This window comes from Anabas testudineus, chromosome 15 (genome assembly GCF_900324465.2).
Source record: "Anabas testudineus chromosome 15, fAnaTes1.2, whole genome shotgun sequence".
NCBI lineage: Eukaryota > Metazoa > Chordata > Actinopteri > Anabantiformes > Anabantidae > Anabas > Anabas testudineus.
In genome coordinates this window covers 12,736,835-12,758,326 of record NC_046624.1, presented here as the reverse complement: position 1 = coordinate 12,758,326, position 21,492 = coordinate 12,736,835, and the positions used below count along the sequence as shown (strand labels likewise).

General features: G+C 40.3%; 1 protein-coding gene across 4 annotated transcripts; it reads right to left on the bottom strand.

Annotated features, from left to right (window-relative positions):
* Nucleotides 1–274: 274 nt before the first annotated feature.
* Nucleotides 275–20,447, bottom strand: col17a1b (collagen, type XVII, alpha 1b). 4 transcript variants are annotated; one of them, XM_026355244.1, is made up of 56 exons: nt 20,039–20,447; nt 18,822–18,874; nt 16,829–16,879; nt 16,571–16,678; nt 15,243–15,524; nt 15,058–15,114; nt 14,920–14,955; nt 14,759–14,809; nt 13,726–13,854; nt 13,230–13,424; nt 12,753–13,148; nt 12,419–12,502; nt 12,252–12,314; nt 11,998–12,153; nt 11,553–11,645; nt 11,418–11,462; nt 11,179–11,322; nt 9,659–10,147; nt 9,476–9,526; nt 9,370–9,387; nt 9,255–9,281; nt 9,098–9,160; nt 8,904–9,008; nt 8,300–8,335; nt 8,118–8,171; nt 7,980–8,015; nt 7,862–7,897; nt 7,708–7,770; nt 7,033–7,068; nt 6,848–6,919; nt 6,708–6,734; nt 6,548–6,583; nt 6,375–6,410; nt 6,209–6,289; nt 6,012–6,047; nt 5,828–5,920; nt 5,460–5,531; nt 5,266–5,316; nt 5,077–5,136; nt 4,883–4,951; nt 4,767–4,793; nt 4,620–4,679; nt 4,380–4,466; nt 4,217–4,255; nt 4,001–4,117; nt 3,794–3,913; nt 3,609–3,707; nt 3,347–3,460; nt 3,137–3,256; nt 2,824–3,006; nt 2,407–2,556; nt 2,101–2,316; nt 1,695–1,859; nt 1,494–1,574; nt 1,321–1,404; nt 275–1,228 (listed from the first exon to the last, which is right to left on the bottom strand). In XM_026355244.1, the coding sequence occupies exons 2-56, from the start codon at nt 18,862–18,864 to the stop codon at nt 1,173–1,175; spliced, it is 5,298 nt and encodes a 1,765-aa protein (XP_026211029.1). In that variant the 5' UTR covers nt 18,865–18,874; nt 20,039–20,447; the 3' UTR covers nt 275–1,172. The 4 variants fall into 4 exon arrangements, with proteins under 4 accessions (XP_026211029.1, XP_026211027.1, XP_026211028.1 ...); XM_026355242.1 differs by having other exon boundaries at nt 12,753–13,424; XM_026355243.1 differs by having other exon boundaries at nt 12,753–13,424; nt 19,946–20,048.
* Nucleotides 20,448–21,492: the final 1,045 nt, after the last annotated feature.

Genomic DNA, 21,492 nt, shown 5'->3' with positions numbered 1-21,492 from the left:
CCTGACATCATCATCGTGATTATTATTTATGTCAAAATTCTTTATTATCGTCCATGTTATAGTCCATCCCATGAAGTTTGTTGGGAGGGGTCTTACACCATACACCCCTTAGATTTCACGTTTTTTTGTTATATGCATTTTAACATATGAAAAGGCATTTTACATCAAATGAATTTAAACTGTATTAATTATTTATTTATTTTTTGTAAATAAAATGTCTGTCTAAAAATACATTTGAGATCAATTTAGTCATGCAAATATCAAGACTCACAAGTCCAAAAATAGATTTATTTTTGTGTCTTTCAAATATACTGATCAAATGTCAATAAGTTCAATCATGTAAAACATAATCTGGGCACAATTTATAATTTAATCTTTTCAACACTTAAAGGTATAAAGAAAATATATTGTTTTCAGTGCACTCGTATACAAAAATATACAATGCAATCAGCCATTTCTAAGTGACTACGAAAGAACTGTCAGCGGCATATACCCTCATCTCCCACCCACCCCCAATGACCCACAGTTTGACAGGAACTGTGTCAGGTTCAGATATTGGTGCTTTATATACTTAAAATGTTAATCATATGATAAATTGTTTGGTGATAGGATATCTGCCAGGGGTCGTAAAGGCTGGAGGTTGGCCTACATGGGTAATATAACAGTATTTTTTTATGTAATATTGAAGTTTTAACTTGATCCTACATTTAACACTTATAATCCTCAATACAATATAATCCTCAAAAGACAAAAACATTTTTAAAAAAGTACATCAGTCACACAAGCACTGTAAGAAATGCAAAAGTGCATTTAAAATATCAAATTCCAGCTATAGCTTAAACATTGATGCTCTCCTAAACAAAGCCACCCCTGAAAAAGCTTTAAATGCAAACTTCTAACAAAGCTAAGTAAACATTGCACACCCACATATTAAAAAATAGTCTGTGTCAGAATAAAACCGACCAGTAGCTAAAACTATACTTCTATTAAGGCTGTTTTAAAGAGACTGTTCCATTTTTGTTTGCTTTTATTTTTGTAAATTGTCCTCTGAAGTTTCTACAGATGGCAACAATAAGGAGCATTTCCACTAATTTCATTGCTACAGTTGAACACTAAATAAAAGATAAGGAACTGAAATTAAATCTGACATGATCCAGTAGTATTATAGCCATTTAGCCATTGTTGGCTCGACGACGCTGCTTCTGACGATGGCCACCCGCTTTATTGTCTGCAGTGAATAGAAAATATGGTTTAGCAATGACTTACATGTTTGTTATACTGGATATTTTTTGTGGTTTTATCTGTTTTTAAATATTTTACCTGCATCTCTCTTCTGAACTCTGTGTGGAATTTGGACAGTGTAGGTTCCTGGTAGTCCTGCTAAACCTGGCTGTCCAGGATCACCTGTAAACACACAAAAACCTTAGATTACTTATCTTAGTTCAGGCTTGGAGAGCAGTGTGCAGTGTTTCATCGGCTCTGTTTGAATGTACCCTTGTCTCCTTTAGGTCCTGGGTACCCTCTGTCTCCCTTTGGTCCAGTTTTTCCTGGAGGGCCAGGGATGGTGCCATAAGCTGTGCGAGAGCAAAAGCACAGATTTAATCATGATGAAGCAACATTTTCCAGCAACACTTACATAAGTCTGAATAGTTTTCCATTGTTGAATGTGGAAAGTCATAAGCCTGTATTCTCACTTCTGAAGAACTCCATGAGGTCAGCTGTGACATTGCCATAGGCTCCAATAACGCGACTGTAACCAGGTGGTCCGGCTGGGCCAGGTGGTCCAGGGGGGCCTTGAATTGCTCTTACATTTGCCCTCCAAGGACCCTCCACCAGATACTCCTGCAGCAGGCCTTGGTCTATAGGTTAGAAAACACCATTGCGGTAACATGTGTGATCATAGATGAAGACAATCACATCAATCTGTGCATGAATCAAAAAAGTCATTGATGAATGTTATGACCATTGTAACTAAATATCCATAAATAAAGATAATCTGAGTGAAAAAAAACATTAACATTTATCGTGATATTAATGTAATAATATTGTTGCACTAAAATAAAATACAGTTGACAGCTATACTGTGAAGTAAAAACTCACTTTTGATGTAGTCTGTAACTTTCAGGGCGACATTAGAGTAGTCCAGTGTCTCAGTGAGCTTGGTGACGTCGACCTCTCTGCGATCAGAACTGAGGCGAGAGATACCGTCAGAGTAGCTTTGGCTGTGGATGTAACCAGGCTCTCCACGTTCTCCTTTTTGACCCCTTGGTCCTGGAGGTCCTGGAAGTCCAGTGATGGTACGACGAACACTGTCACCTAAAGAATAAAGTGTATGGTATGAGGTGAAAGGAGTCGCGATTGACCAAAGAGACTGATCATGTTTATATCTGATGTGAGTATGCTTACTGGTCAGATACTCCTGAACTTCAGCACGGATGCTCTCACGAGGGAAGTTTCCACTGTAGGAAATTGATCCAGTGTAACTGCCTGGTGGACCCTGTGGTCCCTGTGGACCTGGAGGACCAGCAGGTCCAGGAAGTCCTCTAAACCCAGAACCTGAGGTAGGATACATTAACATTACTCTTATTCTAAATTGCGCAAGTGCACAGCAAAGAAGCGGCGTCTTTGTACAACCAAATTTTCATCAAGTTAAATTACAACCTCTCTAATGTCTCGCTTCGTTAAGGCAGGTTTAAATGGAGAGATGCTGTGTTGTGTCACCGTACACAAGAGTAACTTTACACTGTCTGAACATGTGTGACTTGTCACCTCAATGCAGTGATGTAGTAGTTATACGTGATGTTCATCCTCTGTCAAACTCACCCTGCAAGTAACGCTGAATCTCCTCCAAGCTGTAGCCACGACCTCCTGCCCCCCCATACACAGTGGCAGTGGAGACTCCTGGAGGCCCCTGAGGGCCAGGAGGACCAGGCAACCCTGGGACACCCGGTGGACCGGGAGGGCCGTGTTGTACAGCCGAGCTGATCCATGAGCGGAAGTCTGAGTCTGTGTAAGAAATGATGAAACGGTGAAGATGGTGAGTGAGTGGAGTCGATGGGTTTACAGTTTGTCTTCATGCTAGAGGTGAATTAAACTCAGTGTCTATCAACAGTCAAAGTGAAAGATTCAGTCTTACTTCTCATGAGTGCAGCATAGTCAATCGTAGCAGTGGTAAAGCCAGAGCCTCCTGCACTAGGAGGCCCAGGAGGACCTTGGGGACCAGGTGGCCCGGGAGGACCTCTAGCAATCCCTCTCTCTGAAATTAAAAATAGAAATAATTTAATTGAAATCCAGACACCAGTTCCAGTGTTTTACTGTGTATTACTTTAGTGCAAGATGTGCTTACCGTTCATGATGTTGAAGACATATGTGGCGACCTCCTGTACACTGTAAGTTCCTGCAAAGCCTCTTGACCCACTTACTTCTCCTGCCTTTAACAAATATCTCTTAACATCATCACCTGGACAGATCACAGCAGAGAGAGGGAAATTAGTATGATGCATCCTCTGAACAACTAAGTCGTCACGTTTTTGTGTTCACGTTCAAATGAGATGAGCAGGTGCAGTGGACTGTTGTAGATTTCTAGTTACAATAAATGTTGTACTTACTCTGAAGCATGGCGATGAGCTGACTGACTGACAGAGATGGAGAATTGGAGCCAGCTCTTGCAGAACCCTGAACACCATTGCTGAAGACTAAACCTGATCCTGAAATTACACAATGTGTTTTATTAATTATGCACAAAAAAATGTGTACTCAGAAATACGGATGACAAGGAAAAGCACCAGCTTACGTTGCATGTATGCAATGACTTGGGCAGAGATTTCCTCTATGGAGCCAGAGAAGCCTCCAGGGCTTCCTGGAGGCCCAGGTGGACCTGGTGGTCCAGGGATACTAGACTGTCTAGATCTACCTGCATGAAGCAGATAAAATGTGTTAATAATCTGTTCTGCCACGCTGTCAGCCTATGACCCTGTGATCTTGCACAAAAAACACTTACTTAGATAGTCAGTGATGTACTGGCGCATCTCACTAGACGAAGCAAAGGAACCTGGCTGGCCTGGAGGGCCAGGGGGACCTGGGGGACCAGGAGGGCCTGAAGTGACCGAGATTGAACCTGAAGAAAAAATTGACAGTATGAAAAATCCTTTTCAAGCGAAACACAATTAACTTTGTGAATTAAGATAAAGCATAAATTTATTTATGGTTTTTATACCTCTTGAAGCGCCAGGAATACCGGGAGCTCCAGTGTCCCCTGAAATGATGAACAACAAAAACATTACAGTCGAGTGACGCACACAGGCAGATAATGTACAGTATTAATGCTAAAATAAAGACAATAACATCACTGACAGATTTCAATGTGAGTTTAACTCTACCTTTGATTCCTTGTGGTCCTGGATGTCCAGGAGGCCCTGGTGGACCTGGTGGTCCAGGGATCCCACGTCCTTCAGAGTAAGTTGACACTGTATAAAGAATAAATGAATATTAAAATGTACATTTGCACAATATTATATGAATTAAGCTTTCTACCCACACATGTTTAGTACTTCAAGGGGTTTATCACAAATGTGATGTGTTATTTTAATGTGATTCATTATTATTTACTAAAGTCTGACCTCTCTCAGAGCTTCCTGATCTTCCTGGAGAGCCAGGCAAACCTGGCTGTCCTGGTTCACCTGAGACACAAACGAAAAGTCACAGTTATTGATGCTCATCATGCAAATGATCAGGACACAACGGACACAAATATGAAAGAAAGTTACCTTGGTATCCTCTGGGCCCAGGAGAACCTACAATTAATAATAATGGAAATTACATGAATAAGTAAAATGTCATAATGAGACAAAAAGAATAAAAATCAACTCAAACATATGATCACCTGTGGATCCTTTAAGTCCAGGAGGCCCAGCAGGCCCAGGCGGCCCTGGTGGTCCACTATAAAATGTTCCTGTGTGAAAAACAGTGTTGTAAACAGTGTGGTCATCGTCTTTTGTAACGTATCAGTGTTACTGTCGTTTATGTAAATGATGTAACTTATATTAAAACAACAGAAGTTTAGTTTTTGTATCATACCAGAGCTGGATGTAAAGGCTGAGTCCCCTTTGTCTCCTTTAGGTCCTGGTATTCCATAACCTAAAAAAGCAGAAGAGATTATTTCAATTTGATATGAAGTTACTTGAAAGAGTGAAGGAACTCAAGCCAAACACACTGTCCAGTCCTCTCGCCTTAAAATACATATTTCAGCTGATATAAAATACGTACCTGGCTGACCTGGAGGCCCAGGTGGTCCTGGAGGTCCCTGTCTTGAATCTCCTGTTGAAAACATTTTCAAACAGTCAGTTTAAAGGAGTATAAGTAGTTAAAGAAGACAAGAAAAGCGGAAGGTGGTCGTTTTCAAAAAATGTCAGAAAGATTCCTGCAGAATTATTAAAGATTATTGATGTTGTCTTATTTACCTGGACGTCCTGGAGGCCCAGGTGGGCCGGGTGGGCCGACTACTACTGATGTTCCACCAGCACCAAACTGACCTAAAGCAGCAAAAGGAAACACATAACTTTAAATGATGAACAATACTGGCTTGTAGAAATTTAAAAAAAAATTTACTTAAGTGGAAGGAGTTGCTAATTAATTCAACTTTTAATTGCAAGGTGAGGATTCTACATGGAGGATATAAGTGCAAATCATATTCCACCACCAGATAGATCAGATTAGATCAGCAGCTTGTCCTAACCTCTAAACACAGTCCGTTTTCAAGCAAAGCATCAAACTATATATTTTAATATATAGGTACTGTATATACTGTATTGTATAGGTAAACACTCACGCTCAGCTCTGCTTGAGCTGATGGTCTCAGACGTTCTCACTGTTATTCCTGCTTCTCCCTGGTCTCCCTTAAATCCTCTGTCTCCTTTAGGACCTGGGAAGACAAAGAAAATGCAGCATCCATGAGACTCTGGGGGCCACATAACAGTAACTTCCTTTGAGACTGACAAAGTGTTGTGACCTACCAGGCTGACCAGGCAGACCAGCAGGACCAATGGGACCTGAGGAGTTAAATAAAAAAATACAGTGTGAACATTTTGAAGGTTAAAAGAGGGAAACGTATTCTTACTACTATGGAACAATCATTCAGGCCTAAGATGCAGGATATGCAGAATGCCAAGATTATTGTCTGACTAGTTTCTGGGTTTATGATGTGTCAGACCTGATAATCCTGGAGGTCCTGCAGGGCCGGGAGGACCAGCAGGCCCAGGTGGTCCGGGGATGCCAATAGACGTGGAGCCAGCTGGAAAATAAAAATATCAGATATTAGCAAATTATAGACTAATTAAAAGGATATTATAATTAAAAAGGACATTTTATAAGATCACCTGCATTGATGATTCTTCCTGCTTGACCAGTTTCACCTAAAGACAGACAGAGACATGCAGAGTTTCATTATAAATATGATTCAGTCATAAATATGACAAAACCACAGTATTTTAGAAAGAAGAAGCTCTTTAAATGGCCTCATTAAAGAGCTGAAGTTAACAGCTCACGGTACCTTTGGCCCCTGGTGCCCCTGGATTCCCTGGTATCCCTAAAAGCAGGAAATATGAACATTTTCAGGTTTCACAGCGGTAAAAGTGAAAAATTGGCCACTAGCCATCTAATAGAATTATTAATAGTAAAGCCATATGTGTTTTGTATTAAGGGGTTCGTACCTGGTGGTCCTTGAAGCCCAGGAGCTCCTACAGAGTGGAAGATATCAGAAATTATCATATGTCTCATTAATGATAATATTAATATAGCTCAACATATAATAAGATAAAGTTTCATGAAGGTGAAATCGGACTCAGTTTACCTGGAAGTCCAGCATCTCCAGGTGGCCCAGCAGGACCTCTGAGTCCGGGAGGTCCAGCAGGTCCTTGGTCACCTGATGACCACGGATTAAATTATTATTTATGGTGATTTGAGGATGAGTTGTGTTATGTGCAAAGTTACATCTTTGTGCTTATTGTTATGTCTGAAATGCTGAAATTAATTTACCTCTTGATCCTTTTGCACCATCGTGTCCTGACAGCCCTGATGACAACAAAGAAAAAATAATAATATCAATATAAAACAACATATATAATAATTAATATAATAAATAATAATAATAAAACATTTGTTGTGATAGTTTTGCAGCGTGCTTTTCTTTGATGAGGAAGGGATATAAAACACTTTTCACTGATGCCCTCTAGTGGAGAATGTTAATTAATGCTGTCATTACTCAAATCAAAAAAACATTTTAAACAATTAAAGTTAAACTATTAAAGTTTAACTTTAGTTCTAAATGGTTGAAATAATAGATTTTTAATGTGTAGAAGCAAAACTGTTTTTTGCAAAGTGTATTATTTTCCATCATTTGTAAGTGCGTCCTCCACTTTGTGAGTGGGAGATGATCATACACATCCCCTTAACTCATCATAATCAAGTTTAAATGTAGAGTTGAAAACGTAAAATAAATTCAGGCAACCAGACTCCAGGAAATTACTATTTCCAGATAAGAAATAGTCTAAATAACATAAACTACTAGAGTAGAAATATTCAGTGTAACATAGCAGAATACTTCACAGTTTTACTTATGTACACTTATTATTCATATATTTTGGTAAATATGGGAACAAAAATATTAATATAAGATATTAATTATCTCGGGCTGGAGATCTGATGACTCACCCATTGACCCTTTAAGTCCTTTCTCCCCAGCTGGTCCAGGCTGACCTGGTAAACCAGGGTCACCTGAGGAGAGGTACAACCGGATTACGAAGCTGCACAGAGTATAACGTGTAAACACTATCAGTGAAAGTTTAATACTCAGAGTTGTACTGACCTGGCTGACCTCTGAGACCTCTCTCACCAACTTCACCTAAAGTACAATGAAGCAAACTGTGGTTAGAAATAGTCGATGACCCCACACATCCTAAAAACTTGATGTAGTGACAACAAACCTTTAAGTCCCTGAAATCCAGCAAGTCCTCTGTCACCTGTAGAGTGAGGAGAGTGACTGTGAGTAAACATTATAAACTAATTAAATGAACGATCCATTGCTCTGTATTTAACAAGTCAACGACGTTGATGAAAATTACCTTTAGGCCCAGGTGGCCCGGCCTCGCCACGGAAACCTGCAGAACCTGGTTGACCTGTATCAAGACAGTTCGTGTAATACGCATTAACTCAAGGCACTAACATAGTTGGTGTTGGTCAATGTAATAATCAGCTCTGGTATTAGTGTCATGTTAAATATTGATAACAACAGTGACAAGGTTACCTGGAGGCCCAGAAGGTCCAGGAGGTCCAGGTGGGCCTAGAGCAAAGACGGATAATTAATAAAAGGAAAACCACAGTAACCAAGTCATTATCAGAATTTTATTTTATGACCTATGAGAATAAGAATAATAAAAAAAGAACAAAAATAGAACAATATAATGAAAATGCAATACACAAATTCAAGAACAAATGAGACTTCAAAACAATATCTGTAGACACTGAAGAGTGATTATACTAAAAGTACCAATGACACCAATGTACCGTAAATATAAATTACCACAGTTTCATCATAGTAAAAATGACAATGAAACAACACTTTGTGTCTTTCACAGTACTCCAAGATGGAGATGTAAAAGGAATTTAATATAATTTTTTAATAATTTGTGTATAAATAGGAAAATATTATTTTATTTTTCAAAATGTGGAGCATTTTTATACCTAAATGTTTTATGTGTCTAAGTCACAGTACAGATATTTATATCTCTCACTGAATATTGTTGTAAATGACTCTATACTGCCACCTGGTGCTGTTTGTAGATAACAGCACAGGTCTGATTCCAATGTTGTCATTTATTTGAACATAAAGAAGTGATGCTGAGCCTTACCTCTTTCACCTTTCTCTCCAAATCCGGGAGGTCCTGGTTCACCTCTAGAGCCAGGTGGACCGTCACGACCCCTGGTGCCTGGTAGCCCCTCCAGTCCCTGATCACCTGATCAGACATCATATAAAATCATTCATACTACAGAAACTGGACGGTTCCTGTATTTTGTACTTTGAAGTCTGAAGCACTCCCGGTACCTTGGATTCCTTTCTGTCCTTTAGGACCCTCTGGGCCAGCATGTCCCATCGCACCAGGATGGCCTGAGGTCAGAGGTCACAGTGAGTAAAAAGACATCATGATCTCACACAATAAATAAGAAAACACAGTTTGTAACGAACTATCTTCATTTCTCACCTGGAATTCCAGGGAAACCAGTGTCTCCTGTGACAGGACATGACAAAGATAAGAGTAAGATTTGACAAATATACTGTATAAAAATACTGCACAATAAAATCTGTGCTAGAAGTACCTTTAGATCCAGGGTCCCCTGAAAAAAAAAACAAAATAAGCATAAATGAGCATGTTCATTATTATATTTTATGAAAAAAAGGAAACAAATATTGTTTGAATTTCACCTTTAGGCCCGGGCAGTCCTCGCTCTCCCTGCACTGAGGATGCTAAGAAAGCTGAGACAGAAAACAACAGTTCAGTGATCATGAATTAAGTGTTTGTAGTAGTAGTGTCAGTACACAGTGTACTGTATGTGGAGTTCACAGTGTACTGTACGTGCAGTTCACAGTCTACTGTATGTGTAGTACCTCTGAATGCCTGTGACTGCATTTCAGCTTTCATCAAATTTTGGATGGTAAGCTGAAGAGAAGCGGCGTCACCAGCGGTCCCCCCGCCCACGCTGAAGCTGGTGCCAGAACCTGCAGCACTGCTCCCACCAGCTCCACTGGCTCCACCGGCTCCAACGGCTCCACCGGCTCCAACAGCTCCACCGCTTCCAACGGCTCCACCGGCCCTCCCAGACCCGATGGCCCCAGTAATACCAGTGTCAATGCCATTTCCGCTAGAGGACCCGGCGCCAGCAGCAACCCCGATTTGTGTTCTGGAGCTTGAGCCTCCACCTCCTCCACCTCCAACACCCAGGTGTAGAGTGTTATCGGTGTGGCCACCACCTCCACCGTCCACATAGGTGTTGATGTGATTGGAGTCACCTTTCAGTTGACTGGTACGAGCAGCGGCTACTGTGGACTCGGCCTCCAGGGCAGCCACTCGATTCTTCAGCTTCCTCACATCCTCAGCTGAGAAACGAGCATCAACATTTGTTAAGACGTGCACACAGTAATAAGATAACAGGAGCTCTGACTTCTCTAATGTGACAGTTTCCATCATCATGAAGAAATAATTAGTAGATTTGAATCCACAATGTGATGCATACTACTACTGGACATCTACCAAGAACCAAAATCTAAGGCTAAAGTCAACTCAAATTTGCACATTAATGAACATACAAGTAGCTTGTACATCTAAAATAGACGTGCCGTAAATAATTAACTAATCCATCTGTTTGATTGACATAAGAATAAGTCTTTCCCACTGATAATGAGGGGCAAGCGCTGCTGTTTGGTGTGCTGTTCCCACCCAGATTTATGTGCCAAACCTGCAACTTTCCAGTCTGTGCTACTTGTACTAAGCCTCCCTTTTAACCTAAGTCATGTGTAAGCCTGCTCCACTCATCAGCAGTTTTTCCCATGACATTTTGCCAAATTCTCCTTAGCTAAAGTCAAGAAATTCATAGAAAATTCATGAGAAAACTATGAAAACTGTGGGAAGAACGGGGATTTTCTAAGTCTGACAACATAAACACATTAAATATCAGATACCTGAGGAGTCTACTTACAGCCTTAGTCTGTATTTGTTATACTGAATGATTTTCATGCCCATGTCTTCAGATATAATTTAACTGTCTGAAAATCTTTGATGTTCGATGTGTATGTCACATTTTTAGCAGGATAAACACCTCTTCTTCAGGAGGAAAATAAACAGGAGTCTCTGATGTCACCAAGCAACAATTTCTGCTTCTCCCCCGACAATGAATGCCAGACCAACTTTATGGGAGTGGGACAGCACCCAGAGATCAACTTTCCAGGGAGAGGAGCACATTTAAAGTCTTGCAGGTCTTAGTAGCACTGTGAAATAATGCGTACCAGCCCGTTAAAACTCAAACACGCGTTTTATTGGTGCCACTCCCACGCCAGAAATTATCTCCAGATTTCTAAGGTTTATGTTTGGGTATATTTCTTTTGTAATTTCACCATTAATTGGACATTACCCAGAGCAATGAGGCCAAACAGGAGTCCCAACAGGAGCAGGGAGAGGAGGAGAAGTCCGAGCAGCCATTTCCACCACGAGCAACATGAGTCAGAGCAGCAGCAAAATCCTCCACCTCCGAAGACACCACTGTCTCTGCGAATCTCTGAGGATGAAGTAAAGAGTGAAATCACGTTGGAATTCCTTTCAAACACTAAAATACTCATCATTATGTGAATATTAACATAAATGTAAACATACCTGCATATGTGGCTTTGTCTTTCATTACAACTCCAGATGATCCGTCTGACAAGAGAACACATAAACATCATTAATCAAATATTTTTATCAATCAATCAATCAAGTGTTTTGTTCCTGATTCAAATATCCACTCACAGTAGGAGTTGCCTGTCTCCGTCTTCAGTGGGACCGTCTCACTGTAGCTTGAAATAAGCTTCTCTTTAGTTATTGAATCTCCAGATACCGACCCTGTAAAATTACAAATACTTTTCTTAAACACAACCAAAGCTCTTCAAGCGCTTTTTGGTTAAAATAAAGTAAAAATTCAATGAAACACGACTTTTCAAATAAATGAGCTCAACATAAACTGCAACTTTTAAAGCCAGATTAAAACCAAGGCTTCAGGATGGAGGACAAGACATTGTTCGTATTCTAATTCAGTGCTGTAAATTTTAAACAAACTTGTGAGTAATCAGATGATCAAATAATAGTAATCATATTAATAAATAATATCAATTTTTGTAAAAAAAAAGAAAAGTAAAAAAAAAAAACCTTCATAATTCATTATTTTTCCAGAAGGGGGCAGTCATATCCAGCTCACCTCCTCCTACATGAACACCGCTGCTGCTGGTGAACTGCTTCCCACTGTCTTTAGCCAGAATGAGCATTTCTGAGTCCTTCTTGACTGGAACGTTCTCCTTATCGACCACAAACTTATAGTCTTTCTTATAGGCATCGTCACTTTGGGATCTAGTGGCTGACAACAGCAACAAAACAAAAGAATCTGTCGTTTTCAGGAGCTGTACAAACTTGGTTTTATCAGATAAGAGAGGATTTCAACAACTGTGAACGTACTTGATGAGACACCAGTGCTGATGACGGCACCACCATTTGACACATTCTTCTGAACCCCATAACCTGTGAATACAAACATTAATGTTTAGAAAGGCGCCATTTTGATATTTATTGAGTTCCCTAATAATTAATGTTTGTGTGAACTCTCAGAAAATATGTTGCCGTACCTCCCAGGTTAGCATTTACGTTGGCTCCACTGGTGGTGAGCACACTGCAAGAAGTGGGCGCCAGATTGTTCTGAAAACCATAAACTGTACAGAGATATACATCATAAAATAACATGTGTGACATATTTACAAAATGCAAAAGTTATAACCTGCTGATTTTAAGAAGGACATATAGGCTACTAAGTAATAATTTAATATTTAACAGACTGTGCTTAATAATTACAATAAAGAACTAATTAATTAATCAACAGAGACAAACCCACCTCCATACCATCCCTTATCACATTACAAATTAGACCTGCAGGTTACAGGTAATATTTAAAAGATGCCTCACCTGACAGGGATGGCGGTGAGGCGGGGGTGAGCAGCGAGGTTCCTCCTGACATGTTGTTTGTGTTGACCTGGTACGTGTAGCTGCTGGAGTTACCAGCGACCACCGTGGTGGAGGTGGAGGGCAGCGTGGAGGTGGACCAAGAAAAAGATGGCAGTATGGTGTCCAGCGTGTCATACTGTCCTGACCTCATACTAACATCATACTGGCTTGATTTGACACCAGTATCATACTGTCCTGACCTCATACTAACATCATACTGGCTTGATTTGACACCAGTATCATACTGTCCTGACCTCACACCAGTATCATACTGTCCTGACCTCACACCAGTATCATACTGTCCTGACCTCATACTAACATCATACTGGCTTGATTTGACACCAGTATCATACTGTCCTGACCTCACACCAGTATCATACTGTCCTGATCTCACACCGGTATCATACTGGCTTGATCTCACACCAGTTTCAAACTGTCCTGATCTCACACTGGTATCATACTGGCTTGATTTGACACCAGTTTCAAACTGTCCTGATCTCACACTGGTATCATACTGGCCTGATTTTACACCAGTATCAAACTGCCCAGATGTGAGAACAGCATCAAAGATGCCTGATGTGTCAATGGTGTTGAATCCAGCTGATCTCGCACCCGAGCCAAATGAAGTTGAAACTGTAGGAGAGAAAAACACAAAGGAAAAGGAAAAAGTCTTTTACTTTAAGTCTTTGTCTTTTATGTTTTATGATTATATAGATAGTTAATCACATCAAAACAAATCTTTAGAAATGTGTAAAGATATATTTTTTGCTAGTGTACCCTCATTAGGCCTCGGAGGGTTTCACTTATTTCACTTGAATTAATTGTAGAAGAAGAGTTTTTTGAGAAGCACAAACCGAGGCTATCGCAATCTGCACAACTTTCAGAGGGAGACAAAGTGTTTGTGCACGTGTGCGACTGAGTGGGGGGTACATACCAGACTGAGTGGCCACAGAGACAGTCTTGGCCTCCACCTTTTTAGGGACAGGCAGGGTGGAGGAGCGAGTGGGGCTGACACTGCTCGAGCGCCCCTTCAGCAGCTTCTTCACATCATCCAGCTCTGTCCCTGCAAAACCGCAGACACACAAACAATCCTCCTTCATGCTACTTGTACTCTGCTTTTTACTCTACGCCTATGTGGCAGCAGTTTCCTTAAACTACTCAAAACAACATAACCCATATAATACAGATACACACCTACTGCAGGGTTGTTTCAGAGCAGATTAGATCACTTTAACATGCTTTCTTTCAGCTTCTTGTTCCTTTTAACTAACTGTTTAAAAATATAAATGCCTTTTTAATTATTTACTGCTTGTATCTCTGTTGTGCTGCAGTAGGTTACTAGGAATAGAATATAAGTATTCGTAGCATTCGTAATTAGTAGCACAGAAGATGTAACCTAGTAATTTGATACACAGCATTTAGATGTGGATTAAAAGGCTCACAATGACTAACTGTTAAAAATGTGAAACAAACAATAGCAGTTATACGCTTTATTCAGCAGAGGGAGCAGGAGGCTTCTGTTGTGCTTTTATTTTTGCTGCGAACAGTGACTCATGGGTACCACTGGTGCCACCACAAATCTGCTCCTTAACTTCTTCCCCTCATGTAAACAAACACTCAACATGATGCAGACAAAACCATGATCGTCCCTGTTTAAATCTCACCCTGCTCCTTTCACTGATGGATATCTTGTGTCTGGGCAACTGCACATGTGTTACTAATTGAAATTTCATGGACGTGCATGTGGGAAGTAGAAGAGAAGGAATCTCCTAAGCACGAGGGATTTAGTGAATACTGAGCCAGTATTTGACAGTAACACTGTTCAAAACTATGCTGCTCTGAAATAACCCTGCAGTAAAAATCCTTAAATATCCAAATGGGTCCTTGAATGTGCCCTCAAATAAAGATGCTTTGTTGCTTTATGAGGAATTGCGTAACAGACAGAAGATTGATCCAAGAGGTCTTACATCTGCAGGGAGTGGGGGAGGCACTTTGTAATCTGGCTCTGATCTCGCTCTCTGGAAAAAATCACAACACACAACGGAGAAATGGAATCTTGGTTTAATAAAACGCTAGCTATGACAATTAAGAGTCAGATGGTCATAATTAAAACATTTTAAAGCAATACCTCTGCTTTCACTCCTCCCTCTTGTGGTGGAGGAGCCTGGAAAGAAAAAAGGGAAAACATAAATACACACGGACACTTGAAGTAGATGATAAAGCTGAAACAACATTGCACAACAATAATGTTTATGGTTTAACTCACAATAGTTTCCATAGTCTTTGCGTGTAAATTCTGGAGAGGAATTAGCACTGGAGCTTCCTGTAATAAAACACAATAGCTCAGCAGAAGTATAAACAGCCCCCTCATGCCCGACAGTTTCCTTCACTTTTTCATGCTTCTCTTTCAGACGACCTGATGCCAACTGTGTTTTATTTACAGGACCTCACCGTCATAACCTGCTGAGCGGCTGGATATGATCTTCCTTTCCCGGAAAGCTGGTGACAGGCCTCCTGCTGAGCCAGCAGTCTGTGCTCTCCTAGCACCACCCGATGAGCTGGACCTAACCTTTGACACCGAGCTCACGAGATAACTGCCTCCTCCTCCGCCTCCTCCACTTCTGTACCCTTCTCCGTCCATGTAGCTCCCCCCTCCATCGCCTCCTCCTGAGGAGTCTCCAAGGAAAACTCCTGAGGAGGAGCTGTAGCTGCTGGTGTTTACACCTACAGAGGCTGGAGGAATGATGTAAACAAGTTATTATTGGTTTTCTTGCAACAGTGTGAAAGAATAAACAGGAATATGTCTGCATAAGGTGAACAGGAAGTAGTGGTGGAGTGTAATTAAGTACTTTTACTCTCAATTGTGGACGAAGTACTCAAGCCCTTACATGACTAAAAGTAGAAGTACTACAATGTAATAATAATCATATTATAATCATATCTGATATTATTAGATTGCTTTTGAATAATGAGTTTTAAGAAGTTTAAAGTTTTTACGTTTTAAAACTAACCTTAAGTATTTTACTTGGGTAATTACATTGTTGTGCAGTTAAAAAAGTTCATTGTTTTGTATATAAAATCCTAATTTGTGAAGCAATTGCTAACTACAGCTGCCAGATGAGTGCAGCTTTATATACAGCGTTACATAATAGTGTATTTGTTTCTAGATAAAGTAGAAAATAGCGGATATAAAGTGTTGTGAACTGTGTCTGTGAAGATTTGGGGTCATCCAAGTGAAGTTATCTGGAAGTTGAGTCATAGCAACTGGTATTGAGCTTTAATCTAATTAAGTAAAGTGCAAGTGCATCATATTTACTGTTTTGTACAGTACTTGCAGAAATGTGTCTAGCTCGGAAATCTGTATAGTGTCAGTGAGTATAAGTGTCTGTGAGTAAAATGCTTCATACACATCAATACATCAGTGACTCTAAACGTACATGACAGTGTGATACACAGATCCCTATTTCTGTGTTGAGTAATTTCACATTCAAACTTATGTAATTTCACTTAAGGATTATTTTCCATGCAGTTGATTCACTAGTAATGAAGTACTTCTACAGCATGGTATAGCTACTTTTACTTCAGCACAGTACTTTCTCCATTTGTTGCCGGTGAGTTGGTAAAAACTGCAAGTGAGGGGCAACAAACCCAGAAATTAAAATTAGCAAACGTTTCTTCCTACTGTGGATTAAAAATATAACATTCGGGATTTCAAAACTTGTCCAAAGACAAAACCACAACTTCCCAGTTTTGGCCCACGAGTGGAAAATTGCTCTCACATGAAGAGAAATACGTTCCACTGCTGTTCTGGGTTAAGACATTCTTCTCCAAGCCCAGCCCTCCAGCACCACTGGACATATTCCTGTGATTTGATCCGCTGGTTCCCTCTAGCAACAAGAAGACACACAACAAAACACGGAGAAGTTGTTACTCATCGGGTACTTCCTTTAGAAACCCTCAGCTATAATTACTGTATTATGTTTTTAGTTTACTGACAGTGGTTAAAGCGAGCATGACTTGGAGAAAGCGGCACTCACTTGGTGGTAGAGAAGTCAGTCTGGTTGTGGAGGTTCTAGTCTCTGTCACAACTGATGACAAGAAAAAACTGTCACACTGTGCATTCGATGTTAATACCTGTGTGTTATTAAAAACATGTACATGTTGAACATGTAAACTCTCAGTTAGCAGGTGTCGACTCGAGTGTTGAGTGACTGGCATGGTGATGAGTTTCTCATGTTTGCATTAACGTGACTGTGACTGACGGTGTTGACGGAGGGAGCCTCACCGTGGCGCTGCAGAAGACTTCAGTACCACATATGCGATAATGACTGACTTCATCAATAGATAGGGATTAAATAATGCTACATACATTCATTATTAACTCTGATGATAGAATTACCTCTAACAGCAATGTAGAAACTTTTAATTTATCTGTAATAATGTACTTATAAGCAAAAATAGGTCTTAAATTATTTTACATGTGCAACAAACTGTAGTTCTCTGTGAACGCCCATAAGTGGAGGAATGATAATGAACATTTCCACTAATTAAAGTGAAGGATTAGCCCTCTTATAACAACAGTAACTTATAAAGAACTATTTAATGATAATGACAGATCAGCCACAAACATTTTTCACCACTTGGTCACCTATTAAGTAATTTATATTATTGGTATTGGTTTAAACGTATTAATAAAGCATTAGTAAATGATCTTAAATCAGTTTATTCTGTCAAATTTAAGATGTTTTTTGATAATGTAATAGATTTTACTCAAATAAAGTCAGAAACATTTTATATATTTAATAAATAATAAAATTCATATAAAACAGTTAAACTATTATATCTGACGTAATGTATTTTATGTGGGTGTCACTGTTTTTATCTTTCTATTTTGTCAGCATAAGACACATTTTCCAGAGCTTTCAGTAGATTTTGAGGTTTTCATCTGTTCAGTTGTCATAGAGTTAGTTGTTCTATGAGACTTTTAGCTAAATCGTCTTCTTGTGGCTTATTTCCAGTAAGATGAGTGAATTCTACTATTTTTAAGATTCTTGATCTCGGAGAAAAAACATTTTGTCCTTTTTATGAATATTAAATCTAAATCTAGTTAAAACATAGAGGAAGAAACTATTAACACAACGGTCTGTGGCGATCTCGTCATAAACGATGAAACGGAGACAAGTGTAGCTTTAATTTATTTCACTTCTCTCCCGCTAAGAGGCGTCTTGGTCTCCATGTGGAAGTTTCCTGGATTCAATTATAATCCACCTAAATTCCATCTCAATTTCATGGTGCCTCCTTATCCTCCTCCCCGTCTTCCTCTTCTTCCTTCCTTTCAGGGTCTTTCGTCTGTTTCAGGGTCAAGGTTCGCGATTTTGCTCCTCGACTTGGAAACAACATCTGACAACATTTCAAAGCTTCTTAAAACTCATTGTTTTGTCACTTTTACAATCGCCAAATCGGTTTATTGTGTTCAAACCACATTGTCTTGTCTGTTTCTTCTATCTTTCTTTACTCTCTTCTGTAAAGTGCTCCTGTAACGTCTGGTTTGAAAACCACCACATAGATAAACAGTTTTTCTTTTTTTTTTTTTTCAGTATAAAACGAGGAAGAGGACAAAACGAGCGATTATATGTTTCTCTCAGACGGCGTCAAACATATAATCAGACGTTTGGTGAACTCTCTATCCTTCCTCGTGTCAAGGTATTGGCAAGGATGAGCTGTCCTCTTACAATGAGTTATGACTACTGGAGGAAAACCCAGAGGGTGACTTACACCCTCAGAAATGAAAGCTAACACCAGCGAAGACATGCTGTAATGTTAGTGATGGTAAGGCCCCAAAAAAAGACAGACAAAGCCAGCCAGCCAAGAAAAGCATCCAATGGAGGTCTCTGATTTATCTCTGCAAAGTGTCTGCATGTATCAAGTGTGGACAGATGTTTTTTGTGTGATTTGGATGAATTGACCCTTCAACTCGTGCGTCTATGGTGTGTTTGTCAATTAATTAATATGTAAATTAAGGAATCTCACCGCTTTCTCCTGAGAAGTCCATCTCGCTTGTTAACTCCTCCATCCCATCTTATCTGGTGAGATGATGATAAAATGGCGGTGTTGATCATGCACATACTGGACCAAATGTAGCTCAAAGCCTTAACTTGTAACTGGGGTTAAACGGCAATTTAGCATTTTAACATTTGATGGGAAAAGGGTAAAATGTCAAATTGTTCCGGGAATCATTCGGATTAAAGACCAAGGCTGCTTTCATCTGTTGTTTACGCATCAATTTGAGATTTCATGCCACTGGAGACAGAAAAATATCAGCACATCAGTCTCATGATCTTATTTTAAATCCCCCAATCTAATATTTTATCAGATTCATGTTTTTCTTAAACTTTAAGGAGCAGAAACTCGGCACTAGGCCCAACAAACACATAAGGCACAAATTAGATATAATGAACTGCATATAACAAATGTCCGGACGCATTTAAACCCACTGTGAATAGTTGATACCACAAAAAAAGGCCGCTTCTATAGATTTCAGATACTTTGTATTTACTTTAAAGTCTCTGGAGACAGACTAACAAAAGAACAAAAGACGCCAGTGGATCACAGCCCAGCTCTGAAAGACCATCCTCTCACCACACCCATGCCAACCAGGGACATTTAACTGCATGTGCTTCAGCTAAAGCAAAAAAAAAAAACAAACAGAGATACTCCCAGTGGTGGCATTTCCCCTGTTTTATCACAGCCAACATGCTCAAATCTCAGTTTCTAACCTGTAAAGTGCAACAACTATTAAAGTTTTCCAGTTTTTTCATATTTCCTCTAAAAGCTTGTACAAATCTGCCTGTTATAGCCTGTAACTGATCTGAACATCACATATAAAAGGCTGATGCTACAGCTCGGCCAGGTCCTGCAATATATTTAGAGGGATGTAAATAGCGCAGCAGAAATACCCGTAAAACTATCCTGGGGTCATTATAACAGGCTATAGATACCACCGGATGAAAAACAATCCCAAAACCCCCCACTAAGTTTTATAGACCAGTTAAGTACTTGGACTAATATTATATGTGCAGCCTATAGTGGACTTAACGCAATTCCATCACATGAAGCCAACAAATGCGCAGAGTAATAAAAAAAGAGCCCATCACCGCTTGTTAGTGCAGAGATGCAACAGCCAGGTGGGAAGAAACATCAGCTCCATCCAGCATAAACAACTTTTTAATCCGGTGTCCAATCCATACCTAATCCAGCACACAATCAAATCCCGATTCCTCGCCAGGCAGACCGTCCGATCGCGTCCAGGAGAGGGATAAGATGAACATATGATGGAGACACTATGCGTTATGAAGTGGACGGCGACGTGGTGGGATGTTCTTAAAGTCTTCGGTCCCTTTGTGTCTTTTCGCTCAACTTTCCCAGGCAAGTCAAAACAGAGATTTGGGCACAGGTCCCAGCCGCGCCCATCAGAGCTGCAGCTTGGCAGGCAGGTGTAGTAGAAGGCACCAAAAGCTGAGTTAAAATAAAAAATACAAAAAAAAAAAACTGCGCCTGAGGGAACTAATTACCTTGTCAGAGACAGATAGTCTGCAGGGAAAAAAGTCAAGTGATGGACTCCTCCAGCTGCTTTAGTCACCAGTTTCAAAACTGGTAGAAGTTTTCGGAAGGAGGTGGAAAAGGGGGTGTTTAGGGAGGTGGGATTTGTGTCTTTCTTTTTTTTAGAGGGGTGGGTTTGTGAGTCAAACCTTCTCGGGGGTCTGCGCTCTGCTGATCTATTGTGTGCAGTAAATCCGTCGTGAGCACATCTGGTGCGCACATTGGTCGAGGGAACTGAACATTTGGTGTATATGGCTGCACCCGCGGTGTTATTACATAACTGGGCAATATTTACCACACGCACAGTAAAGTTTAAAAGCAAAAGCAGCGTGCAGGTCTGACTAACTCTGAAGTCACTACCATCTCCGCGCAAAGCGCTTGCGCGTCGTGTTTGTGCAGCTGTTGAAGCATCAGCAGCTGCACAAAACATACTCATGTGAGAGAATATAGAAACTGTTCTTATGTGTATGGTTATAATAAAAGTTCCCTATCCATTCATTTGCATTTATGCAATTTTGAGCCAAATTAGATGCTTTATTCCTCCACTGGCAGCCGCAAGCGCCACTAGGATCCCTCACCCACCACACCCAGTGTAGACATCCACCCACCCTGCATGACTCACAGCAAGCATGACTCCAATCTGCACAAGTGATGGAAAACAAATGGCCCCAAGCGCGGTGTAACAGAGGAGGAGCTGCCTCACTCACATCTATGTGCAACTTTGAATAATGCCAAATATAACGGAAAGAGGCTGGTGTCAAGGAGCAGATTCCAGGAGGGTGAAAGAGTGAAAAAAGGGGGCTGACTGGCGTGTGCAGCTTTTTTTAGATAAAACACGCTTGTGTTTGTGTTGAGGAGAGCAACTTTTCCAGATAAGGACTCTTTCTTTTTCTGCAACAAGGTGCAAGCTGCTGCAACAGTGTCCAGATTAGGAGCAAAGTTCAGAAGAAGTGCCACACATAGCAAAGCACCTAATCATTCAGGGTTTATCCATCTAATGTGAATTAATGATTCACTGTGAAACAGTAGTAGCAGCAGAGCTTTTCCTCTGTTGGAACAGATAGAGTTACACACATGTAGCTTCATCACAGCGCCTGGTGGT

Coding starts and splice junctions, on each gene's coding strand:
- col17a1b (XM_026355242.1), bottom strand. CDS start 18,864: ATGGAGGAGTTAACAAGCGAGATGGACTTCTCAGGAGAAAGCG. Junction 6,735..6,847: donor TGGAGATGCTGGACTTCCAG/GTAAACTGAGTC, acceptor TCCACTCTGTAG/GAGCTCCTGGGCTTCAAGGA. Junction 4,467..4,619: donor ATCAGGAAGCTCTGAGAGAG/GTCAGACTTTAG, acceptor TTCTTTATACAG/TGTCAACTTACTCTGAAGGA.